Genomic DNA, 27,861 nt, shown 5'->3' with positions numbered 1-27,861 from the left:
CATAGTAATGGCGGCCTTACAGTTGAAACCGTTAAGACACCAGTCTAATGCTTGTCAATTTAGTATGATTTTCTCCAAAAGTCCAGGATAAAGCAGAGTATTCTTCTTTTTTATTAGTTAATTAAGATGTTTGCGTTATTTGCTGTTTACTAATGTATATAATAATGCTTTAAACGTGAGGCAAGTGCGTCACATTCACATAAGCGTCTTCAACATAAACCTTAATTTAGAATGGGATACAGAGCTTCATCATTTACATACAAGTACAAACAAATAGCCACAAGTTTTTTGTACCGGTATTTGTATTGTTTTTTTTTACGACCAGGTGAACAGTACGCCCCCTCATCTGGAATAAAAAGTGTGTGCGTGTGTAAGAGTTGGATTGCAAAAGAAAATTGGAGTATTTGTAATTGTTTTGCATTTATAGAATAAGTGAAAAAAAAAACAAAATTTCAAATCCTGAAGTGATTTTCACCTTGAATATAAATGTTATGGTTGTTTAGGCAAACGTTGTCCCAGCTTATTCTGGTACCAGCTGGAGGTGGAGGAGGTTCACACAGAGCCAAGATGGCTGACTTTGAGGAGCCGCTGTCAGATGAAGAAAAGGTTTGAAGTGTTTACTATCGTTTTTATATTGTAGTATCTGTGTTTTATGTGTATGTGCATCGAATAATATCCACTAAATAAATAATGTCAGGTTTTATTTATCTACAGAAACGATAAACGTGTGGTCTGAGCTAGCATTGCTTGAACTAGCCCATGCTAGTGAAGCTTCTAGCTAGCAGCGGTATCAAATGTTGGACAGCTTTAATCACCGGAAGCTTTGGAAACTCTTGTAGTTTAGTAGAAGAATTTAGTCTTGTTTTTAATAAGCCGTATTTGAATATTCACTATAAAATTACATAAGGTGGAAGGTGTCTCCCTTTAAAAACGTCAGCTAACTAGCAGCCACTGTTAGTTTGTTTCAGATTTCTGGGTCAAACATATTCAGTTGCTAGTGCCTGACACCAGTTTATGCGCCTTTTAGATATATAGTGTCGCTTTACATGAAACCAGAGGCAGCAGGGCTCAACACCAGTAGGGGGAAGTTCACAAACCAGGAATATGATATTGGACAGCCTTCCTGCTCCGCTGGATAAAGAGACAAAAACCACCTCATTACCAAATAGGTGGTTTTAAAACTTGAAACAGGTCAAGTGACATTCCTCCAGATAAAACCAGGAGCCTCGCTGGTCTTTGGGCCTCACAAGGGGGAAGTAGATGGATAGTTGACACATCTGCTTCTCGTTTAGTGTCTGTTCTGTGGAAATTGCATATTTAAAATTGTATTTTCTGTCGCAGTTTATTCTATTTTATTAAATACAAAAGTAGGTGAGTCACACTCATTATGGTCAAACCCACTCTTGATTATTTAAACAAATACTAGTGGTTTTATACAGTTCATCTGAGTTTTTTAAAGCACACAGTTGTCTTTATTATTGTGTTTGTTCTTTAACTATATTAAATTTACAGATCTGCAGGAGTAAATAAACCACAATATTTTAAATGCTGTTGAAAAACTTTCATTTGACCAACTGTACATTAGCTATTTACCAAATCTGGGACTGACATCCTATTCTTTTTTTATCATCACATTTTGCAATCAAGTGTTTTTAGTGATCACAGTAAAGAGAGATGGGTCATTTTTCAGGGATTGACACTTAGAGGAAACAATCAAAACTTCATATCAAGTCTTTACCTAAACGGACTGCAGCTCTACATGCTAAACACCAGCCATGGATTTTGTTGTTTCTATCATGACTACATATGAGTTGCATTTAACTTGTTTCTCAGGTCCGTATTGCAGCCAACTTTGTGACCCATGCTCCTCCTGGAGAGTTTAACGAGGTCTTTAATGGTAAGATGTGGTGATTATATTTGATCAGTCTTTAAGATGAATATTCCAGCAATTCTGAGTGTTGGTCTAAAGCTGCATTTGACTGTATTTATCCCACTAAATGCATGTATCCCACTAAATGCATTGAATGTAATCTAAATAACTTTTGATCATTAGTAGTGAATATCTGAATCCCAGGATGTCTGGAAGCCAACTTTAGGATTGCGTCTTTGTCAGAGTTGATGTTACACATTAACTCACATTAAGGGCCAGACTCAGTTGGCAAATATAGTAGAATTGAATGCTGTATTTGCTACCACCCCACTGATGGCTGTAATTGAGAGGTAGCTAATGGGCTCCTTGTTTTCCAGTCCATTTTGTGACAGCATCCATGTTCACTCAGTGTCCTGGTAATCAGTCAGAAAACGCCTCGATCAGGACTTTAATCAGAACATTTCTTGTTAAAAAAAAGAGTATGATGGTGAAATAATGTGATAATTATATTGTATACATTTTTTTTATTATTTTACAAACAAGATTTCTTTGTCCAACTAGATGTGCGGCTGCTTCTCAATAATGACAACCTTCTCAGAGAAGAGGCTTCTCAGTAAGTAATATTTGACTTGTATCAGAAGTACAAATTGTATGTCACCCAACATCCTTCTCAGGCAATTAAAATGAATAATGCACGTCTCACAGAGTGTTGATTGTAAGACTTAGTTTTAAAACATGTTCTGAATGCTTAGTTTCCTTGTTTAACTGTTTTTTCTTTAATGTGTGTTCCCAGCTCCTTTGCCCAGTACAACATGGATCAGTTCACTCCTGCCAAAGTAGAGGGATATGATGAACCAGTAAGTTTCCTTTTTAAATCCCATTTGGGAAAGGCAAGGCTGTAAATTAGATGTTTCAGTCTATTTTGTCTCTTCTTTTCAGGTCCTGATCACAGAGCACGGTGACCTGGGTCAAGGACGCTTCCTGGACCCCCGTAATCATTTATCCTTCCGGTTTGACCACTTAAGGAAAGACGTCAGTGATGTGCAGCCTTATGAGGGAGACGGGGCTTTGAGGAGCTGGAGAGATGCATGTGATACTGCCCTTAGTGCCTACGTCAAAGAGCACTACCCTACAGGAGTCTGTACGGTACGACACACACACGCACGCACACACACACACACACACACACACACACACATAAGGAGATTTGCATCCCTTACCGCATCCTAATGTTTATAAAATCTGCATTACAGGTATATGAGAAAATGGTTGATGGTCAGCAGACGGTTATCGCCTGCATTGAGGGGCATCAGTTTCAGCCGAAAAACTTCTGGTAATTTTTCATCAAATAGTTGTTTAAAATCATATCTGAAAATAAATAAATAAATAAACATGTTTATTGCTGAAAAACTGGAATGGAGATAATTTATTTTAGTCTCATTGGGTTCCTGCCTGATTATAATAGGTTTCTGTTTTCTCCAAAGGAACGGTCGCTGTAGGTCAGAGTGGAAACTCACCCTTGGTCAGTCCACTGCCCATGTGGTTGGAGTTTTGAAAATCCAGGTTAGTGCTGACACACTTGAAACAAGTAAAATTACTGACCTTTAACTCATTCACTGCCAGCGTTTCTCACCGTTTTTACTGTTTTTTTAAGAGTCACAGAACGTTGCGCGCTAGGATGATGTCGACGCCAAAACTACCAAAACAAAGCGGAGACTCACCTCTTGCATCAGGAAGAATCTGCGTGTTTCGAGCATTATCTGTTCTTTCATAATCTGTTGTCGAATTGTGATCGGCAGAAGCTTTTCCGGTTCACGCATCACCTTTTTTACAGCAACGGCCCAAAACTATCTCCTAACACATGGATTTTCTGCTTCCTGATCACGTGATGTGTGACGTACGCGGATTAAGATCGGCTTTAGAGCTGAGATGTTTGTTCTCACGGTGCGGGGGCTCGTTCCGACGCCCACACAGTAAAAAGATGCAAATGACGACTTTAGTTGTCAATGACAGTTAATGAGTTAATGAGATCTATTCAGTTTTAACATTCAAAAAGGACCCATGAGGGTAACATAAATCTGTGCAAAGGACCATTTCTTTTTCTTCTAAATGTGTAAGTCAGTGATTTAAACACCATTTTATTGTTTTAGGGAGTGTAGCATTTGTTATTGTTTGAAACTAACCCCGGCTTTCCACAGGAGCCGTCAGCAGCACGTTACTGCAGCAGCACGTCATAGCTGCTGATAGGAACCGCTGTGGTCAACAGAACCTTTTCCACTGGAGCCGTCAGCAGCGCGAGTCGGCCGCGTCTCAGGAGCAGCATGTCGCGGCCTTTACGCGCCGGTTCTATTTTCTATGCGCGACACCTCTGAAACGGGTCAAGTTCGACATTTTTGGGGAAGGAAAGACAGGAAATCGGACGCGGAAATGGAGAGAAGCTCACGAGATTTTCAGAAGAAAGAACGTACTGTCTTCCGGTTGCTTTACTTTAAAAAAGGTTACTAACTGTGCGTCCCCGTGAGAAGTTATCACCTAGCTAGCGGTCTCCTTTGTTTTTCAGGTCCGTATTGGCGATTATAAAACGGACAGAACATAAAACACAAACCATGTTGTAGTTTTTTCCTGCTTGTTGTTGTGTTTACTGACGAAGTCACTCGTGTGACTTCGTGCTCTGTCGGTGACAGCTGCTCCCCTGCTGCTTCGCGTCTCGTGGGAAGGGCCAAGCAGCAGCTAGACGTGCTGCTGCAGTAACGTGCTGCTGACGGCTCCCGTGGAAACCCGGGGTAAGATTCAACCTCGTCAGACTTCACTGGTTCAGTTGGTCAGAACTGATATCTGCTTTTCACCAGACCAGAGAAGAATAATCTTTGGCTGTTTGCTTGTTAACACTTTAATGCTGTTAGCATTGTTTTGTTTTTGCACATGAAACGAAAACTGCTGGATGCCAGAATGGAGACATTTAATCCTTAGTAGAGTCATTGTAAGTGTTTATCATGTCTGGAGCAGTTATCGGTTGCATCATTAAAGGGAAACGGGAAGACAATTTGTTGTGGGAGCCTTGCAAATAGTAAGTGTGTTTGTCATGGGAGTTGAACTCGTAGCAGAGCAGAATTTCTCTTAATTTCCCCCTGGGATTAATAAAGTATCTTTGAATTGAATTTGAACGACACAAATATCAACTAATCTGTGCGTTTGTTGCTGGTAGATCAAAAATATGTCCAGGAAGTTATTCAGCTGCAGCTTCGATGCAAAATGGATTTGTCATGTTAGCAACATGTCAGAAGACAGAAAAGGTGACTGGGCGTGTGTGTTATAGCGTTGAACATCAAAGACATTAGGACCAGTCAGTAGCAGCACCCGTGCAACAACTCTACTTTTATCTCACGCTGAGTAAGAAGCAGCGTAACAGGCTGTTGGCCACTGTGGCTCACAGTGGTTCGCCACCAGAGTAGTGGTATCGGCTTGGGCAGTATTATGGTAATACTGTACACCGTGGAGAAAGTTTAACGGTATCAAAATATTGATACTGCCCAAGTTTATAATGGCATTGTGCTCAAGTTGAAATATTTTTTCTCGTCTTTCATTAAAATAAAAGCCATGGGTGTTAAATAACCTCATGAATGTAAAAAATAAGTAAATTAGACGTATTTTTCTAATCACCAGTTACCTGATGGCCTTCCTGTTTCTAGGTGCATTATTATGAAGATGGGAATGTGCAGCTGGTTAGTCATAAGGAGATTGAAGACTCGATACCTGTGACAGTAAGTAAAATGTTCTTTCCTTTCATAGCCTGTTTACATTTACTTATTGATCTTTTTGTTTGTTTTTTTAACAGAATGAAATTCAAACAGCAAAAGAATTTATTGACATTATCGAGAGTGCAGAAAATGAGTACCAGGTAAGGTGCCTAATATTTACTATATGGGTTAAATGTTAGCTAACATCCACTGGTTTGATTGTATCATATTTTTTATTTACCTTTTCAGACTGCGATTAATGAGAACTACCAGACCATGTCCGACACAACCTTTAAGGCCCTGCGTCGCCAGCTGCCTGTCACACGCACCAAGATCGACTGGAACAAGATTCTGAGTTACAAAATTGGCAAAGAGATGCAGAATGCCTAGAAGAGGAAGGGACCGGGATTGTGCACACACTCATGGGTCCACCACCCATCTATATATGCTCAAGGACTAACCAAAGCATACTTTATTAATATGGGGCAAGGAAGTCATGAAGGAAATTGTAACTGAAGATTTGCAGACTGTTAGGCACAGATATTTGTCTGCTGAAAAGAAGTGCAGTTATTAAAAAGGAAAATAAAAAGTTGGGAGTTAGGTGTTACTTTTGGAGGGGTGATCGGTGCTTGGACAGTGTGCAGGGCTGTGCTCAGGAATGCTTCGTTTGAAGGATTAAAAAAACACCTTCAACTGTTTCAAGGAACCACAGGACTCTTAAGTTCTAATGGTTTGTCTTAGTAACACTGATGTGTAGCGGTGAACAAGTCGCTGCTCTCAGCACACAGGGCACAAAGCAGCTGATGAGAGAAACCAAGCACATCGTCACAAACCAGGGTAAATATGGTAATATATACGTTTAGGTCTTTTTTTTTCCCTTTCTTTTTACTGTTTTTGGCATCATGGCTCCCATTTTCTTTGAAACTGAAAACCAAGGTAAAGAATTCATCATATGATCAGGAAGAGAAATGTCAGTTGTTACATTTAAATTAAGTCTAGAGTTTTGTGCCATCAAAAAAGTATCAAACTAACCAGATTTGGGAAGAGCACACCCATCGACATGACCCTGTTATACAGGTGCTCCTGCACCTGGAAGTTTGATCTGAGGAAACGGTGACCGGTTTTCCGTCGTGCTCCGCTGACGTATCATCTTCCCATTCTGGAAGATAAAACCTTTGCTGCTGCATCCATGCTTAACACACTCGGTTTACTTTCTTAGGCAACTCCCTTATTTCTGTATAGCTTTTCTTTTATAAGAAGGAAAACGCATTAACCAAAAATTATTGCCAAAATCTCTTTCCTATGGTAAAGAAATCCATCTCATATTAATTTGCCTTTTTTTTTTTTTTTGCTTTTGTCGGAGTCTTAGAACGTTGCACTCAAAACTGTAACTAAACTAGTCAACGCAAAGAGAATGGAAAGCAGCTGCCATATGGCAAGATGATTAACTGTAAACGTAACGTATTCCTGTTGGGCCGTGTCATTTTCTGTGTTACACAACTTCTGAGTAGACTGACTCTGGATCAGTTACGTGTTAGCTATGCTGTGTGCTGTGTTCAAACCTTATAATGTACTACAGCGGTGTGCCGATCAGTTATGAACTTCAAGACTGTACTCCCCTATTCTGTTCAAATAAACGGACTGGACAACTCCAAACTTTGTGACCAATTTTAATTTAAATCTTGATTTGTAGCTTCAGCCTAAACTTTTTTTTTTTATTAAAATGTAGAAAAAGCAAATATTCTAATAACCCCAAACAATTTATGGGATGAAACTTAAATCTTTCATTGAGCTCTCAAAGGGTTAAAGGTATACTACGCAGTTTTGGCTAGCTTTTAGCAGCCCCTAATGTCCATAAAACCAAAGATAACACTTTTAATCTCCTTGCTGTGTGTTTGTTTTTAACACCTTAATATTATAGCTGAAATGTCTCCTAAGCCTTCATTAGTGTCTACAGAATCGGTTCAGCATTAAATCAAATGAGCTGTGTTAACGATGTTAAACGTGATGAAAGCAGACTGCAGCGCTGGCATATCAGCTCCACATAACCAAGTCCAACAGGGACCGGACTGGCATGCTGAAGTTGCAAGTGTGGTATTCTAGCCACAGTGGGCGGTATGGTCTAAGTGACATTTCATTAACTCTATAGCGGGGATGGGGAACCCTGGTCCATCGAGGGCCACTATCTAGCATATTTTAGTTTCAACCCTGCTTCAACACACCTGATTTCAATCAGCAGTTGATTAACAGGCTTCTGCAGAGCTTGATGAGCTGCTGCACAGGTGAATCAACCACTGAATCAGAAGTGTTGGAGCAGAGACTTGCAGGATACCGGCCCTCGAGGACCAGGGTTCTCCACGCCTGCTGTAAAGGGCCATTTTTGCACATCTGGCTAAAGAAAATTATTTAAAAATATGCAAAAGTTGCTAAGTATCCCTTTAACACATGGACAAGATGCTCAGCTGGGCCTCATATGGTAATGTGCATGTACAAATTTACATGATTTGGCTTCCTGGATGCTAAGAAAATACTGAACTGAACTTACTAAAATACAAAGAATTTACTGAAATAATGTGACAGGTTACTGCTATTAAAAATAGAAAAGCTTTTATTGACCAGTAAATTCAGTATCATCAATCCTCAGATTTTTGATTTTTTTTAATGAATTGTGACATTTTTTTTAATGAAACAGAAATAAACTTTCCCTGCAGTAAAACAGAAAGTTGGAGAATTGATGCAGGACCGCTCTGTTTTCAGAACAACACTGATAACAGCAACAACGGTACGAGTGTGTGTGACGTTCATTGACAAACACAATGAAACATATTTACAGCAGTGAAATAGGTTTCTGGGTCATCTCCACATACATTGCATAAGGGCTCATTGAAAAAAACCTGTAAAAACATATTTGCTCTGCCCCGCACTTTTGCTTTTTTAAACAGCCCTTTATTTTTTTCCTTTTCTTACCATTTGGTTTTGAACACATCTAACAAACAGGAAATAACAAATACTTAAAATCTTCAAATTTTAACAATAATTCTACATTAAACTGCAGTTATAAAATGATGCTAGATCCAATAAAAAATCCTGAATATTTTTTGCTTTACAGGTGATCATATAAATGTGAAGGTGAAACAGCCACTATCTACTATCGGGGGCGACGGTGGCACAGGAGTTAAGTGCTCGCCCCGTAATCGGAAGGTTGCAGGTTCGAGCCTCGCTCAGTCTGTCGCTGTCGTTGTGTCCTTGGGCAAGACACTTCACCCACGTTGCCTGCTGGTGGTGGTCGGAGGGACTGGTGGCGCCAGTGCTCAGCAGCCTCGCCTCTGTCAGTGCGCCCCAGGGCAGCTGTGGCTACATCGTAGCTCATCCCCACCAGTGTGTGAATGTGTGTGTGAATGGGTGAATGACTGATTGTGTTGTAAAGCACTTTGGGGGGGTTCTAGGACTCTAGAAGGCGCTATATCAAATACAGGCCATTTACCATTTACTTAGACTTCTTGGTGTGTTGATGAATGATTCTGAGTATACGAGTCAGTGAAAAAGTAGCAACAATGTAAGTTAAAGTTTCTTTTTGCTCTGATAGTTTGTATGATCTGGTCATTAGCTGCTGGAGGATAAAAGCAGGTCTGATTCCTTGGTTCCATCTTGCCCACTGTTGCTGTGCCCACAGTTCCCAGTCAGCTCTGGGAACAGGCTGGTCCGAGCTGAGTGACTTGGCGAACCCGGGGTCGGGCTCATGCCTGGTTTCTTGGCTGGAATTGGAGGAGGATGGGTCTTCTCTGAGCGAGGAGTGAGAGGGGAGCGAAAGCCTGGAGATAACGGCGCTGAAGAGGGCGACCTCCCCCCTGGAGACGAAGGTGCTAGACTGCGGTAATCTGTGCCAAACGGAGAGCTGCTGATGGAAGCCAGCTTGACTCCTGCCTGCTGGCTGGTAAAGCGGGACAGAACCTGAGTGACGGTGCTGCGGGCCAGCTGCTTTGCTGTGCTGTGCTCTGGTGGAGGGGTGGAGCAGGTGGTCGGGGAGAGGTCTCTGGGGGAGAGGGGGCCGCCATGCTGCTGCTGCTGCTCTAGCTCGGCCTGACTCTGGAACTTGTGGCGTGCAGCCTGGAACCGCTGGTTGACTCCGGCTTGATAGGCGGACTGTAGGAAACCTGGGCTTCCCAGACGTTTAGCTAGAACCGGGGAGGTGACGGGGGAGCAGGACAGGGAGGATGAGGCAGTGCTTGTGGGGGAGTGTGGGTGAGGATAGGGGTGAATAGGTGAATGTAGAGGTGCTACACTTCCATTTTCCACTCCATTTTCTGCTCCTCTCCCCTCTTGTGCTGACAAGTCTGTCTCTTTATGAGCATTAAGGCCGTTGACCTTTGACACTAGAGGGGATTTGGGAGTGACGTTCATCCTTCCATCGGGCTCAGTCTGAACAAAGGTGGACACCATCACTGGCTCACATGGCGATTCATTCATCTCCATCACATCCTTTTTCTTCTCCTCTTCACATCCTTGATGTTCAGCCAAGCTCTTCCTCAGCTCTTGCACTTGTTTCTCAAGCTCCTTTCTCTTCTCCTCCTCCACTTTGAGTCTGCCTTTCATTTGCTCCCGTTCTGCGTCAAACTCTGCCAGCTGCCTCTCCAAGCGAGCCTCCAGCTGGACCGCCCTGCTCTTCTCATTCTCCAGAACCGCTTGGAGTTTCTCCTGGGCGCTTGTCTCTTCCTGCAGCAATGCGTGAAGTTGCGAGACTTTCTGAGCCTCTTCCTGAGCCTGGCTGTTGGCCCTCTGGAGCTCCAGTGTCAGATTTGAGGAGAGCTGCTGCTCCTGGGACAGCGACTCCTCCGCCTTATCCACCACTTGTGCCTGTTCCTTCTCCAACCGCTTGACTGTGGCACACTCCACCTCCAGCTGGAGAGACACAAGACGAATCAGAGCTTCCATATTTAACCACAAGGAGGCAACAGCTGTCTGTTTTTCCCTTTTATAAATACTCTAAAAAAGTAAACACAACCGCTTTATTTTCTTTGTATCTTTTAAAACCTGTTTTGAAACGCTTATTTAAAAATGACAGCCTGCCAATAAATACTAGAAAAGACTGATTTCTTTCCTTTTTCTATGATTTTGTTTAATTATGGTTCTGTCTAATAAATGGTCTCAATTCAAAAAAAGGAGGAGACAAGAGTCACTGTTCATATTTCACCATAAAATATGTATTTGCTTGCAGCATGTTAATGGAAACATGAGTTTGTAGGGAATGCTCTAGAGGACCGAAAGCCTTTGATAAAGGGAAATAGGAGGTGGTGAAATATAATCGTGCCATTCAACAAAAACAGGAGAGATCCTAAGGAAGAGGCTCAGGAAGCCTCTGTTACATAAGGCTGCTGAGTAATTGTGTGCTCACTGTGTGTGTGTGTGTGTGTGTGTGTGTGTGTGTGTGTGTGTGTGTGTGTGTGTGTGTGTGTGTGTGTGTGTGTGTGTGTGTGTGTGTCGCCTGACCTTGCATTAGACGTGGACATCCATTATCTCAGGTTTCCTGAGGCCATAAAGCCCCATGGCTGCTGGGTAACTAAACAATGGCTGCCTCTTCCTCATCTGTTTCCTATGGAACAGTTTTGTGCTTCTTCTTACGGTAAGCATGTGTGCGTGCATCTGTGTGTGTGTGTGTGTGTTATTTAAAAAGGAACAAGCTCGCTCCACGCTACTGAGTTACACAGCGGAGCTGCACCAATGCTTCCCTGCTCTGTCACAGAGTTTAAAGTCACAGCTAGAACAAAAAGTGAGTTCTCTCTTTTTCTTCTATAGTTTTTTTTATTTAGCACACAAACAAGCAGGCAGAATGCAGGTGAAGTTGACATTTGACAGCTATGCGTCAAGCATAAACCAAGCTTTCACCTGTTGGAGCAGTTTATCTCTTTCTGTTTTCAGCATGAAGGTGAAATCTGCCCGCCGTGCAGAGTCCTGAGCATTCCGCCGTTTCTCCTCCTGCAGATCAGCTAACATCTATAAAAGACACAAGTTCATTATATATATATATAAATATATATATACAGACACACACACACACACACACACACACACACACACACACACACACAAACTATTTACTTTATATTTCCTCAAAAGATGTAAGATTTTAGATCCACCTGAAAGCAAATGAAGGGAAATGCGTCACGTCTCACCTGTGTGTGTGTGTGTGTGTGTGTGTGTGTGTGTGTGTGTGTGTGTGTGTGTGTGTGTGTGTGTGTGTGTGTGTGTGTGTGTGTAAATATTTTATAAGCTACAAGATGGATTTGCAGGAAACTTGAAAAATAATCACTGGATATCTATCTACACCTAGGTCACTTTTGGAGTCAACTTAGGGCAGAGCTGCCACAACTAATCATTAGTGAACACAGAATGGTGATATTGGCTAAATTGATGTAATATTTGGTGCAATAGTAGCTGAGATACAACAATAACATATTCTGAGAGAATTCTATGCGTGTGTGTGTTTTGCCACCTACCCTCCTGTGTCTGCTTTCTGCAGCAGCCAACTGTCCCATCATCCGCTCTTGCATCCTCTTGCAGTGAGTCATGACCAGTTTCAGCACAGCCAGAGGATTTGGTCCCACAGCCTGGCCTTGCAGATGTGCTTGAGGCTGTGAGTGTGTGTTCTGTCGCTCTGCGGCCTCGCTGTCGCGCTGTAGGGCCAGGAATGGATCGCTGAGGTCATACTGACCGTAACGCTCCTGGATGAAAGCATCTCTGTGCTGGGCCTGATGGATGCACATAAACACACAACATATGTGTAAATTAGACACTGGAGTAAATGAAGAAATCTGTGTATGTTTGTCAGTGGATGGGTCTGAGAGGGTGGTGTGTTCTTTCTGAACCCCTGTATGTAGGAATGTGCGCGCGTGTGTGCAGGAAATGAGGGATGTTATTGTCAGCATGAGCGCAAGCAGATGGCCGTTCCTGTCAACCCAAACACAAAGAGGTGAGGCGCTGCTGTCCAACCCCCCACAAGGGGCAGATGTTAACTCCTCCCTTGGGATGCAGGGGTGAAGGACTGAGTCATTAGATGTCTTTCCTACTCACTCACACACACACACACACACACACACACACACACACACACACACACACACACACACACACACACACACACACACACACACACACACACACACACACACACACACACACGGAGAAGCTTGAGATGATGGGTTAGATTAAACCTAAACTAAAATACATTTGTATAAAAAAAAAAAAAGGTCACAAGAAACTAAATCCAAAAGTCAGCTAAACTCATTTTACTTTGCTCCATCTAAGTGGAGCAGGTTTTACTGAAACACGATGCAGGGCCTCACTGACCTCGGTCCTGGTCACAGTGTCATCAGGGGGTCTCATTAGCCGCATTACGACTAGCTGGTTCGGGTTTTTAAGGCACTGGGGGTCAGCTCAGAGTCCTTATTAAAGCACATGTGATGTGAAAGACATCACCCACATGCCTTCAGGACACTGGTGTGTTTGTGCTCATGCAGTCTTCTTTAGAAACTTTAGTTATCATTCTGGTAGGTTACTGCCTTCTATTGAAAATGCTATTTCATCACCCAAAAGGGCATTTGCACTGTTCTTTGGAGTTAACTAGAGTTAATTAATGCTTTATGAGTCATTTAAAAACACGCTATAATGCTCCTGTTCTTAGATGCAAAGGTTTGCTGGAAACCGCAGAAATGCTGATTATTATTAATGATATGCACTAGGGTTGGACACTAGTTTAACAACATTATGTATCAATTGATAGACGTATGGCGCGATAGAAATAAAAAATGGGTCAATAAAAAGTGTCCTTTCTTTTTTCTGTATTAGCCTATTGGGTAGTGTCAATGTTACTCCCAACCAATCAAAAACAGACCAAGGCAAGCTCCATCACCAAGGCTTCCCCAAACCAAAATAGACAACAAGGTGCCGCAGCAGGGAGCAGTGGAGGAAATTATCCCATAAAAAGGTTACAGTAGTTCACCAGCACAGCCATATTTTGGTTTTCAGAAGTCTGATTAAAAAAAAGACCATGGTTAATTGAAAGATTTGCAGATATAGGGGGTATGGGGGCGGCCTCTGCGCTACCGCAGACTTCCGTTTATCTTGGACATAACTTGCTTTTTATTGCAATTGAAGCCGTGATCGTTAAGTTTTTTTAACAAGCAGCTCCTAAAGGTGCCTGTCCCCATCAGTCCCTGCGCAGTCTCTGGTGATCTGAGCTTCAGCTCTAACAGAGAGGCTCATGGAGCTCTGCGGCACTCCAGTTTTCCACTTCAGCTGATTTTATTCAAAAAGCAAACCTTATTGCCTGTGTTTACTTTAATTTTCAATAAATTTGCCAGCCAGAGCTCAGCAATAACTCCCCACGTTATCATGACATCTGCCTCTGTTGTGCCAGGGCGTATAGGACAGACCGTTACCGCAATATTACTACCAAGTCTGTATGGCGCGTTTATAGACATACCATTGCGGTAATATTACGCCAATTTGCCGGCATGGCACCTATCGTCTATTTAATGCAGGAGATAGGTGTAGAAGACTGTTTTCATGTTCAGCCAGCATGAAAAACTGAGAATGACCAATAATCAGAAATAATCATTAAAAATGTTTTTTTCAGTCAACCGCACTTTTAACTTTGTCGGTTTGACAAATGTTGAACTAATATTTGATGTGACAACAGCTGAGTTACTCTGAATGCTAATAACTTGTACGACATGCTATCTTCAGGACTATAATTCATTGAGACTGTGATCATCTGAATTAAAATCTTGGCACAAATGATAAAAAGCAACATGTCATCCTTCAGGAAAGTCAAGGTCATATTCATCATTTGCTTCCCGACTTTGTTTAAACAGACGTCTTGAGAGCCTAAGTGAGGATTTAGCTTTTTCATGTGAAAGAATGATCGCAAAGCCCTGCCTTGTTCACCTTTTCCTGATCCTCTAAATATGAAAGTGTTACTGCAGATTAATTATTTTCTGTTTAAAATTCTATATATTTGTTTACAAATAGACGTGTATATGCATTTTAATGGATGTAAAATTTCGAGCTGGAGACAAAACAGCAGCTTTCTATGGTAAGAGTCTTTTGCCACAATCTTTAAATAGAGCATTAGGGCTGCTCTTTATGAGTGCAGAGGCCCATGAGGATCTTTTTTTCCTGTCAGGATAGGTCGGATCATAATGACAGGGTGTGTGCTGCTTTATGAGAGGGCACAAAAACAAACCCGGTCGGTTGTTGGACTCTCATCCCTGCCCAGCTACTGATGACAACAGTCTCTTAAATAGCAAAGTCGTGGGAAAGAATACATTAAGCATGAACAATTTAAAAGTGTACTTTTGTATTTTCAATGCTGTTGCATATGAAATAGATGTGCTGGAGCATGCTAGCTGCTAATGGATTCCAGTTGCCATGTGAGAACAAACCCGAGGCTTTGTTTTCACCTGAGAAAACTGTCAGTCAGTTAGCGACCGCCTTGAGGCAAAAACATGGCCTCAGTGTACTGACAAGAGTCACCCGTTCCATTTTCAAAGCTGCATAACGAAGGTTTTGGTTGTGATGGACAAAAATCACAGTTCTAATGTTAGAATATATATCTCTGATTACTGATGTATTCATCAATCAGATTTTGATCTTTTTTTATGTGTTGGACTTTAATTTGTTTTTATATAATGTCTATGCTATTTTTTTTTTCCTAATCTCTACATTTTTACTTTATGTATTTATTCTCCATCTGTTGCTCTTTTCTGTGCAGGCTTTGTCTGAATGCGCTATACAAATATAATTCATTATTATTATTATTATTATTATTATTATTATTATTATTATTATCAGGTTTATCTGGCTGCCCACTGGATTATGTGGAGAACATTTGTGAAAGGAGGATGTTGGCGAAGTTGACCTCCATCTTGGAAAACCCCTCCCACCCATTGTATTCCACTGTGGAGACCATGGGCAGCTCCTTCAGTGGCAGATAGAGAGCCTAAGTCATCCCCACCTACTTCCGCACCATGGGTCCCCAGAAGAATGAAATAATGAATGCAAGTCAAAGGGGCTAAAAACGCTATTTTTTAATTCCACTTGTTTTGTACCATGGATTTCACATATGATGTCCGTGATTTTTAAAGATGCATTTTAATACCAAGAACGTGCTCATTCTCGAACAGGGGGAAACACTATTATAGGTTTTGTGTGAAAATAAGTCCAGGACTACAAATGTGCTTCACGAATGTGACGTCATCGAACCAGACACGGAGAAAACTGAGGAAAAACAGATGTAAGTTCAGCAAACTTCCCACAGGAGGAAAGAACCACCATAAGTCTGGCCATGTGGTAAGTAGCAGCTACGTTAGGGGAGAGGAGATTATGTGGTCATGTCACATGTGCAACGTGCCAATCTCTATTATGTAGTCACGCTAATTACGAACTTTTACAAGCTGATAAACCTCAAAGTACATGACTGGCGTGGTCAAAACACCGATCATTCCTTTTCATTTAAATTGCAGCACAACATATGTGTGATCCAGGGCGTAAGGCTAAGCGGATTAGAAAATTGCGTTTTTAGCTCCGATGACTTGCATTCATTTTTTCGTTCTTCCGGAGACCCATGAGCCGACCGGAAAGGGAGGAGACGTAGGCTCCCTACTGAGACATACAAGATGAAAAACAGGACACTACCATAGGTCATTCATTCCCACTGCATTAAGAGTGTATAACTCCACAGTTGAACTGGTACTGGCATTATCTCTTTTCACGCTAACATCCGAGCTTTATTCAGTAAGTGTGCAATACCTGGATGCACATTTGTATGTCTGTGTTCTTTATGCTGGAAACTTAACCCTTTAAGGGCCCGTGGTGACACTGGTGTTACATCCCATTTCAAGCATTAGCATAATTGCTTCTTGAGTCTAATATTCAAGTTTGACATTCAGTACATACATATATAAAATTTTATTTAACTTCTGTATTTTAATTTATGTTTTTCTACATTTTGATGCATTTACTCTAATCGGTTTTCTATTTCAAAGGGGTTTGGGTCCTTATGGGTGAATTTTCTATTCATATTCATTTTCTAATTGCTGAAGGTTACAAAAATAGCCTACTGCCTTTGTGTATTTATCTTCATTATATTTTCCTTTTCTCTGAGTGCATGTGCTGCCTTAGCGAGTGATTTTCCCTACTGCGGGATCAATAAAGTCTATTCTACTCTTATCTTGGGATTTTTGGGCACACCTACAACTCAAACTGAAGGTGTCTTAATTACGCGATAATGACAAAATAGAAATTCTAGTCTAATACTAACAATGCTAACAACCTAGGCAACTAACTGGGATCTAGTCTCAACTAACCAAATACTTTCCCTAATTACGAAAGTGCATGAATCCCACATCTCACAACTATGAATTAACCCTTGCTGGCACTTTCTATTTCTGATTCTAGATGGACTCAACACTGGCATTTGGACCCTTGCCCTGGCCGCATAACACTGGCCCTAACCCTAAGGCTAGGGCTACACAACTCTGGTTAAAATGAGAATCACAATTTTTTTTGTTGCTTAGAATTGAGCTCACGAGTCTCTCACGATTTCTTTTCCCCACAATAACTATTTATTGCACTTATTACCTGCACATCAACTTCGTAACAGCTGTCACTGAACATGAAAACAATAAATGCCTTTCATCATCTCTTACGTACACAACTTTTGAATAATTTAAACAATAACAATTTTGAACATTATCCTCTCTGCTTGTAAGGTGATAGGAAAGGTAGGCATTAGGTATGTTTCTTAAAATGTAAACTACAATTATTAACAAAATATACCATGACAACATGATTGTTGTTGACCATGGCAGGACCACAACAGAGAACACAGTCCTTTTTTATCTAGCCAGCTGCTTGAAATCATTGTCATTTGGAAATGAGATTGCATACAAGTATGAATTGAGATCACGATTTTTTACGACTATTTGTGCAGCCCTACCTAAGGCCCATAAAAATGGCCCTGTTCCTTTATCCTAACCCTGGTTCCATCCCTTTATCCTTGCCATCTTTTTTTTTTTTTTTTTTTTGCTTCTTTTCTTTATCACTAAGCACAGCACATGCCAAAAACTCAAAGCACTGTTTGGGTTTCACTCAACTGTGCACATGCATCCACAGGACTTAACTGTCTCAATGCACGTTACCCAGCACATCTCAACTCACTGGATTGATTGCCGATGGTCTCTCGGCACAACCACCTGCACTTGTACTTCCCATAAAGCCAGATTCCAGGTGTTCAAGATTGGACCTGATTTTAAGTGAGCGTACACACCTTTGGTTTGCGTACCAAACTGTGTGGAGCCATCGGGCGGCAGGGGGATTCCATTGGGAACTATCTCACAAACCTAACCCTAACCATCACCTGTGATCGGTTTCCTTGCAATGTGATTATAACAGTTGTGTGAGTTTTCATCATTAACTTTGAGACGCAATCAATAGCATACAGTGCGCATTGTTAGCATGATGAAAGACTGTAGATTTATTGAAAAATTTTGTTTTCCTAATTTGGTGCTGCGTTAGTCCTAAAAATATGGAAACACATTGATAACCCCTCTTAACGCCCTATTTATAAAATGTAAAAGTCAGTCTGAAAGGCATCAGGTTAAAAATGGAACATGAGTAAATATGCGTTATTAAACATGAATACAACACCTCTCAGTAAAGTAAAGAAACAGACGTGAGTTTTTTTTAAATGCACTTTAAACCACTTTGGTTTGACATTCTCAGACTGAAGGAATCAGAGCCATTGGTCTGGTTCAGCAAATTCGTTTTTACCCGTTAGTGTTTATTAGGGCAATAGGAAAAATTCATGAAAGTACTTATTTCACTTATTATGGGGAGGTTGATAACTGCTGCCTGGATGACTTTTTGATGATGGAAAGTGGCAAAACTGCTACGTCTAAAGAATTCTGTGGGAACACATGTGGCAAGACTGTTTAAGAAGTTTTAAGGTAAAAGTGTGAAAAACAATGTCAAATGCTCAATAAAAGTACACTTATTGCATTTTTATGTGCACATTTTGGTTATTCTTGCACCTTCCTATAAAAGGTGCAATAACAGAATTAAAACATACTTTTTGAGACTAGACTAGTTTGTTCCAGGTGTGGGATTTTCTTTTAAATATGTTTTAGTATCTAAATAAAAAAGTAAGACACAGAGGATGAGAAAGACGAGGTTTTAGGCCTTTTGAAGTTTAATTGTGTGTTTAGGGTTCAGGCTATATCCTCCACGCCTCCCACCCACACATTAACACTGATGGCTCTGAAATAACTGAGATAACTGAAAGACACCGAACACAAAATTTCAAAGTAATGTTTAACTGGTTTTCATCATCAGCAGTGAGGAATGAAACATGGAAGCAGCTTGGGTCAGACACTGGTTTGCTCTTAACTTATATTATGACTGGGTGGAACCATGAAGTGAAGAAGGGAAGAATTAGTAACAAATTAATCTGCAAGGGCCACTCATTGACAGTGACACACATGCAATACTTGAGAAGAAATTGGCTTCTTACTATATCAGCCTTGGCTGTTTGGTCTGTCATAGTTTTGGTTTTATTTTGCATAGGGCAGATTCGCTCCAGTTCAGAGCGAGAAGAGCGAGAGTGGGGATGGATATCAGCCATGATTTTGAAGTTGGTAAAAGAAAAGAAAAAATACTCATTCAGTGTTTTTCTCAGCAACAAATCACAGCTGCAACACCTCTGATTTCTTGATTGCATCTATAGATCTACTTAAACAGGCCAACACAGGCTATTTTGCATTGCAGCAATAATATAGACATTACATTTAAAACCCACTTTTTTTATTTGTTTTTGTCGTACTAATGTCATGTCTAAAACCAAAACTGGGCTGTGACTCTTCCGTAGTAACATAAAAACACACTCTTATCAGAACAACCCACTCCTGCCAGGCCCTATTGTTTGTGTAGTCAGGAAAATGTGTCAGTCTGCAGAAATGGAAGATTTTAAGATTACAGGATATGACATCATGCACACAAAAGAAAAGGAATGCAGCATTGTGACCAAACAAACAAACAAATATAGTAAGAGTTCTAAAATTAGCAATTAGGAAATTCTAGATGGAAGGACTCGTTGAGTGAAGAGTGAACTTTGTGCTTTTAAAACGAGAATAGCATCTGATCCCTACAGACAGAGACAAATGTCAGCTCAAAAGACGTGCCACACCACTTGGAATGCTTGAACTGTTTGGTGTAAGTTCTCAGGAATGTTCCCTCAAGGAAAGCAGCTAATCTGTTTTGTTAGCATTAGGAACTGTTAACAGTACGATCAGGAATCTGTAGAGACATGTCCCAGAGGTGACGCCACCTCAGCTTGTATGAACACTGATGCAGGTTCAGGGTTTCAGGAGTTGGAGTTAATTCATGCACTAAAGCAGAGCTGAGTACTGGGTGCGCTTCGCTATGGAGCGAAGCTCGGACGTGGTCCCCAACAGTCAGTAATTAGCTGTAGGGGCCCTCAGTGGGAACAAGGGAACTCAGTGATTTGGGCCTACAACTCGGCACATCCTCTCCTCGGTAAACATAACAGTCTGAGTGGATCAACGGAGACCACCAACAAATATGTGTGTTTCAGTGAGAGAAGGCGGACAGCGTGCAAGGGGAAAAAAAGCAACCATCCAGTGCACTTGCCCTCAGGGCATGACTGAGTTTTGAGTCAAACATAGAAGGCTTCAGATTTCATTTGCTGTGGTTGCCATGGCTTTCTATCGTGTCCTGGCACTGAAATTCTTTCATGGTTACGGCCACAAAAGCTTCCCAGATAAGCCTCCTCAATGAGGCCAGATGCATTGCAGCAAGACAGTCATGGCTAGCAGTTTGTCTTAAGATTCACAAACACCACCTCAGACAATGAGCTGAGCTTTCAGGGCAAGAGCAGTTTCACCTAATACTCAGGGCAGCTGCTGGTTGGGATTGTGTGAAGCAGCCAGTGGCATGGAGAGAGCTAATTGGACAAGGCATGCACACTAAAGAGCATTGTTGCTGAAGGAAAGCTGTGCTCTCTCGCTTCATTGTGAGTGCACACAGAATGAAATTAAAGGCCTAGTCTTTCTTAAAAGCAGCTTCAATATCAGAGTTTTAAACTGGAATAATTTGAAGGAATGATGGAATTATTGCTGTTTTGGTCAAACCTTGAAAATGATGTTGTGCACAATCACGTAAAACATCTTTTGAATGATTAACGTACCCTAACACAAAACTGCAACTCAGTATTAGTATGACTGACAAGGTGTCAGCCAAAGGGTCAGTTTGCATGAATTGGGTTGATTCAAAAAGTTAATCAGTTGTAGAGGCATGTGGAACGATTACTCTCCGAGAGTTTTATTAGAATTCATTATGAAGCATTAATTCCTCTAATAATCAGATTATGCACCTATAGACTTTTTTTTACTCTTTTGCGTGAAAAGAAGGAATTTTTACACCAAACTGCGAAGGTTGGTGTCAAAACATGAACTTGAAATGGTTATCCATGATCGTGCCTTTATCTCCTCCCATCTAGATTACTGTAACACACGCTTCACGTGTTTTAGGCCGCCTTCAGTTGGTACAGAACTCTGCAGCGAGGCTCCTAACTGGAGCAAACAGAAAAGCACGCATCACTCCTATTCTAATGTCTCTGCACTGGTTACCCGTTAACTTTAGAGTTCATTTTAGAATCCTGACTATAACTTTCAGGGCTCTACATGGTCAAGCTCCTCCCTTTATTGCTGAACTGTTAAAGCCTTATGCTCCAACCCGAGCCCTCAGGTCCACACACCAGAACCTTCTAGAAGTTCCAAAGAGCAGATATAAAAGTCGAAGTGATCGCTCCTTCCAGACTGTTGCACCCTGACTTTGGAATGATCTTCCTTTATCCTTACGCAGCGTTGACAGTCTGGACACTTTAAAAAACAGCTAAAGACCCTTTTATTTAATGCTGCTTTTACCTAAACCTTTTATTTTCTTATTTTTAACTCAATTTTTTTATCTTTCATCTGTTTATGAAATGTTATAATTTTATGACTTTCTTTTTCTGCTGTTTTGAGACATTATGATTTTATGAGTTTGTTTTATTTTGTTTTGATCTATGTGAAGCACTTTCTGATTCTATATATCTGTGATAAGTGCTATATAAATAAAATTTACTTACTACTTACTTATATCGGAAAGAAAAAATGCTCCAACATTAGAAGAGACGGGGCAATGTGCACTTTAGGGACTCAAACAAGTTGTCTGGGTCACCGTCTGCCCACAAAGTGCACACAGCATGAATGTTTAATGTTCTAGTTTTTCTAGTCACACTCGTGGCCTGTTTTCAGCATTCCAAACTCAGCTGGATACAGGCCAAACAACTCCTGCAATGTTCTGACGTGTGCACACATGACAACATACCTCATGAGCTTCGAAGTCACCTCGTTTAACATTAACTTCTCAAAGCATCAAGGAGATTTTCACTCAAGACACCCTGCACAGCCCATCTGCACACACCATACAGTAATGTCCACATGTGACTGGAGTCAGAGACTGGTCTGACCAGCAGTAATGATGTGGTGCAATAAAAGGCCTTGGAACTCAACATGGGGCCCCTGTTCCATTGTCTCTGTGAGCTCTGCTTCCTCAGGTTCCTGTTTGCACGTCCCCTCCCTGTGAGCTCACACTGTGTCAGCTCACTAAAGGCAGAAACTTTCAGAGCTAAAAGGGTTCAGAGCTGTTCTTTTTAATGGATAGCTAAGATGACGTAAAGACAACCAACCACCCTGAACGCTCCTGAATGTGTACGGCTGTGGAAAGAGTGTGGGGTTTGTAGTTTCATACTCACTCTTAGGGTGTGGATCACTACATCCTGAGCTTCCAGTTCTCCCTCCAGAATACTCAGGAGAGACAGCAGCTCTGCTCTGCTTAGAGCCTCCACATTCATCTTCTCCACCTGAAGCAAGAAAGACAGGAAATGTGTAATAAATCCAACAAAGAGGACAATAAATCAGTGTGAGGTTTAGAAATGTATGTGTGTGTGGCATGCATGAGTATTTGCTGACATTAGTGGAGAAGTAATTTACAATGGGACTCGGGTCCCATCTGTGGTCTCAGTGGGTCATAAACAGGAAGCTATTAGCATATTTGCACATTTGGAACTGAAGACTGGGACTTCATTCAGTTCCTCCACATCCCACGACAGTTAGACACATTTCATTTGTTTAAAGGGATACTATGCAACTTTTTCATATTTTTAAATCATTTTCTTGAGCCAATATGTGCTGAAATTACTCTTTACAGGGTTGATGAAATGTCACTCAGACCCCCACCGCCCCATGTGGCAAGAATACCGCCCTTGCAACTTCAGAGTTGCCGGTCCAGTCCCTGTTGGTGGGGGGAGCTGTAGAGTGGAGCAGACATAGTGGAGCTAGAGTATGTATGTTCTAGAGCATGAACACAGCTTATTTGTTTGACTTAGCGATGAGCCGCAGCTGTAGAAGCTAATGAAAGCTGGGGAGACAGATTAAGATGTTAGGAAGACAAACTCACAGCAAGGTTTCATTATCAGTTTAACCACAGTGAATTATTAATGGACACTAGGGGGTGCTAAAAGCATGCAACACTGCCTAGTATCCCTTTAAAACTTTTTTTAACATCTTAGTCATTCTGCACCTAATCTGCTTCACCCTGTGATTCATCACTGCTGTTTCTGTGCGATCACACAGACCAGACAGTACACACTTGCTGACCTCATCAGTAAAAACTGGAAGAAAATACAAAAGAAGCACCCCAAAGTTCTTCTTTTTAAACATTAAATCCACTCCTTTGAATGTTTGCTACCTTGAGGTATATTTATGTGTTTGACGAGGTACGTGTGAGTTGTGTGATAACAGAAGCTCAATAATAATCCCACAAAACAGTTTAATAAAGTTACTCAGGTGCCGGATCAAGTCACATGGCAGAACATTTTCTCCAAAATGTTGCTCAACTCACTGAGGGTGATGAAAATTGTTCTCCAGGTGGGTCAAGTATCTGAAATGGTCTGATTTAGGCTAAATCAGGTGCCGGTACATGCGTGAAACAGTTATTGTTTTCATTATTGCTAAATCAGAAAGTAGCCTTGCAGGGAAACACCTGCAGGAATCCAGGTTTTGTCTGGATTAAAAGTGAAAGCATCACTTCTCACTGCCTTGAAAGCTGTTTACTTCTTTACCCAGAACGTTCTCCAGATCACCAAAATTCCTTGGTGTTTTTCGTGGCCTGCCGCACATTCACATGGACCAGTTTTTATTTACTAGTTTCCAACATCTTATGGATTTTTAGAGTTTCCAGTCTTGCCCAATCACAGCTTTAGTCCACTCTCCCATGCTAATGAAAATATCAGAGTGCTTTTTTGGCTGTCGGCCCTGATTTCTATTTGTCACCTGATACACTGCATTTTTAAATCCAGCCACCATGGGAATTAATTCCAGCATTTCAGGGATACCCACACCATGGGAATCATCACTCAGAAGTAAATAACCGAAAACCACTTTGCCTTGAAACGATGCAGTTTGGATGTGTGAGCGAGACTAGACAACAAGACATTGTGATATTTTAGTGAAACATACTTTTTTTTCCCATTGCTGCTCTTCATTTTAACGTTGATCCTCCTCAGATGGAGAAAAGATCAGAGTTTACTCGTTCTGAGCGAGAAGCTGTGATTCTTGCTGCAGATCAGTGTGCTCTGTGTTTGCTCTGGATTCACTAGGATCCACCTGCCAAGGGCCTTTGTCTGACACATGGGACTGTCATTATGATCTGAAATGGCCCCATCTTAGTGACACAAACCTCACAAAATCACCCCATTAGCTATCATCTATAGACTGAATCTTGTGAAAATGGTAAAATCAATAGTGGATCATTGTTTGACTGAAGCACTCACACCCATTTGCTTGAGATCTGAACTCGACATAAATCTACTCCTCACTTATTCATTTTCAATACATTTTCAATACATTTCAGTGTTTTTTTGTTTTTAATAAATAGCATTAACATGCAAAGTGTAACTCAATTCAGAACGATAAAACCGTGCTGGTGAGACCTGCCTACTTTCCCCTTGTTTTTCCTCTTTCTCTCTTAAAATGAATCCAAACTGCAGCTACGGTCTCCAGAAGCCCGTTCGTGGGTCCCTCAGCCCACCGTGTGAACATACCTTCATGCGCTCTTGTCTGCTCGCAATAATTGTTCTCCAAAAACCCAGAAACGGGACTCCACACCATAAATCAATGCACTCCACTGTCTGTCACAGGCGCTCCTGCTCTCAGGCGAGCGTGAACAACAGAAGCTCACTGACGAGGCGCCCAGCCAATCAGAGAGGCGAAGTCAGAACATCTGACCAATCGCTGCACAAGCTCTCGGTAAAGAGGCGGGGCAAAGGGCGTTACCGGCTCTGTGGGATAAACCTCTTTGTTTCGGACGTCCAACGTTGGATCACTGCCCACTCGTGTTCTGATTATGTGATTTAGCAGTTTGTTCCAATTAGGGAAAAAATTGGATCAATATATCGTTATTTTATTTTTGTTTTTGTTATTCTAAGTGAACTAGAAGATATGATAAAACATGCCATTCTCCAAAAAAAGAAACATTCATTTACTTGAAAATAAATTAATAAATAAAAAATAGGTAACTATTGCTAATTATGCATCTCCTCTGAAGGCCAGTCAGTGGATGACGGAGCTGGTGAGCTCTTTGTCATGATGCTGTAACCCCTCTTGGTGGCCAATCGATGGTATCACAACTCAGCAGGGTCACCAGTCAGTTCAAAACACCGGAGGGTCTTCGCACAGGGTTTTATGACATATTCACATTAAGCCAAGCCAACTTTATTTATAAAGCATTTTAAAAACAACCCCCACTGACCAAAGTGCTGAACATAAAAAAATAAAAGACTGACTTGTATATATGTTGGGGCTTTGCCACCAAAACAAATTCCTAGAAGATGAGTCTCTCACCTACATCATATATGTATATATATATATATATATATATATATATATATATATATATATATATATATATAATGCATTGAACTTATATAGCGCTTTTCTAGACACCCAAAGACGCTTTCACACACTCTCACATTCACACACTGCTAGTGATGGTAAGCTACTTGTAGCCACAGCCGCCCTGGGGAGGTCTGACAGAGGCGAGGCTGCCATTTGGCGCCGTCGGCCCCTCTGACCACCACTAACACAGGCAAGTTGGGTGAAGTGTCTTGCCCAAGGACACAGCAGCAGGATACCCCTGGCGGGAGCTGGAATTGATCCCATGACCCTCCGAACATGAGGCAACCCGCTCTACCACCTGAGCTACTGCTGTATATATAGCAGTAGAACATCTGATATATAGCAGTAGAACATCTGACCACACACACACACACACACACACACACACACACACACACACACACACACACACACACACACACACACACACACTTTTCTTCTTCATTAATTAATCCAGTTTCAGCAGATTAAACCTGAAAACAGTTTAAATAAAAACAACACCAGAAAACACATAAACACAGAGAATTTCTGTCATAATGCAGGAAAATAAAATATTTAACCAGGTCATTGCTGTTAAATTTCTAATCCCACTTTGTCTGTGAAGTATTTGTTTGCTCCATTTGTCTTTTTCAGGAAAATAAGCCTCCCTGGATCCAAACGTTTACCTTTCATTTATGTAGAACAAGCAGGTGACCCACATCTGATAAACTGGTACAACAATATGCTCACAAAAATGCCCTCAGTGTATTTTTAGGGCATGCATATTTTTGGCACAAGCTCAAAAGTAATAATGAGGTAAAATCAAGGTCGGAGGATTCTTTTGCAACATCCCAAACTTTAACAAACATGAATTTGATTTTATAACAATTGTGAGGTAAGCATGTTTCTGTCCGTTTGGTTATTTGTGTTTAGAGTACACCCTTGGAATATTTTTGGTTCATAACTTTTTACTGACAGAATGAGAAACTTTTTTATTTTTTTAAAAACATAAATGACAACAACAGGAAAAAGCTCCCAAAACTAAAGAATGAAACCAGACTTGTCATGTGGAAAAGATGTCAAAAAGTTAAAAATGTAACAATATAAATGCTGGGTTTTAAATTTTACATTTTTTTTGTTAGTTTGCTATAACAGAATTATTGCAAACCTCAAAAAATACACTACATATAACGCGTGCACTCAAAATCTGAAAATGTGGGTAAATGGTGTGTTGAATTGCTGTCGTTTGAATTATAGTGTTAAGTTGAAATGCCAATAATAAAAAGAAACTTCTGCTTGGCAACTGTTGCCACCTTGTGATGATTAAGTGGTATTACAACACAAAATGTTTATTTTTTTTAATGTTTGTTTGGGTTAAACATTTTCACTCTGTAAATAGATGGTTAATGGCCTGTTATTATAGCACCTTCTTAGGATTCTACAACCCCCCAAAGCGCTTCAGAACACAATCAGTCATTCACACACTGGTGGGGATGAGCTACAGCTGCCCTGAGGTGCACTGACAGAGGCGAGGCCTGCCAGGCACTGGCGCCACCAGTCTCTCCGACCACCACCAGCAGGCTAGGCGGGTTATGTGTCTTGCTCAAGGACACAACAGCAACACACACACACACACACACACACACACACACACACACACACACACACACACACACACACACACACACACACACACACACACACACGCACGCACGCACGCACACATACATATATATGTATTTACATGTGTGTGTGTACGTGTGTGAATGACTGATTGTGTTCTGAAGCGCTTTGGGGGAGGGTTGTAGAATCCTAAGAAGGTGCTATAATAACAGGCTATTAACCATCTAGTTACAGAGTGAAAATGTTTAACCCAAACAAACATAAAAAATAAACATTTTGTATTGTAATACCACTTAATCATCACAAGGTGGCAACATTTGCCAAGCAGAAGTTTCTTTTTATTATTGGCATTTCAACTTAACACTATATTTCAAACCACAGCAATTCAACACACTATTTACCCACGTTTTCAGATTTTGAGTACACGCATTATATGTAGTGTATTTTTTGAGGTTTGCAATAATTCTGTTATAGCAAACAAACAAAAAAAAATTAAAACCCCAGCATTTTTATTGTTACATTTGTAACTTTTTGACATCTTTTCCACATGATAAGTCTGGTTTCATTCTTTAGTTTTGGG

The 27,861-nt window shown here is 41.0% G+C and overlaps 2 protein-coding genes across 2 annotated transcripts; one reads left to right on the top strand and one right to left on the bottom strand.

Annotated features, from left to right (window-relative positions):
* The first annotated feature begins 490 nt into the window (after window positions 1–490).
* Window positions 491–7,263, top strand: LOC107373675 (F-actin-capping protein subunit alpha-1). The gene is made up of 10 exons (XM_015941815.3): window positions 491–606; window positions 1,834–1,897; window positions 2,432–2,483; window positions 2,664–2,727; window positions 2,810–3,016; window positions 3,124–3,203; window positions 3,355–3,433; window positions 5,560–5,631; window positions 5,706–5,768; window positions 5,857–7,263. Exons 1-10 carry the CDS (start codon window positions 568–570, stop codon window positions 5,995–5,997), a joined length of 861 nt encoding a protein of 286 aa, XP_015797301.3. The 5' UTR covers window positions 491–567; the 3' UTR covers window positions 5,998–7,263.
* Window positions 7,264–8,197: 934 nt separating this feature from the next.
* Window positions 8,198–24,967, bottom strand: cttnbp2nlb (CTTNBP2 N-terminal like b). The gene is made up of 5 exons (XM_054745981.2): window positions 24,827–24,967; window positions 22,478–22,585; window positions 12,102–12,353; window positions 11,491–11,598; window positions 8,198–10,506 (listed from the first exon to the last, which is right to left on the bottom strand). Exons 1-5 carry the CDS (start codon window positions 24,830–24,832, stop codon window positions 9,211–9,213), a joined length of 1,770 nt encoding a protein of 589 aa, XP_054601956.2. The 5' UTR covers window positions 24,833–24,967; the 3' UTR covers window positions 8,198–9,210.
* Window positions 24,968–27,861: the final 2,894 nt, after the last annotated feature.

Source organism: Nothobranchius furzeri, chromosome 15, assembly GCF_043380555.1.
Source record: "Nothobranchius furzeri strain GRZ-AD chromosome 15, NfurGRZ-RIMD1, whole genome shotgun sequence".
NCBI lineage: Eukaryota > Metazoa > Chordata > Actinopteri > Cyprinodontiformes > Nothobranchiidae > Nothobranchius > Nothobranchius furzeri.
The sequence above is the reverse complement of the archived record's forward strand: the minus strand, read 5'-3'. Positions and strand labels throughout refer to the sequence as shown.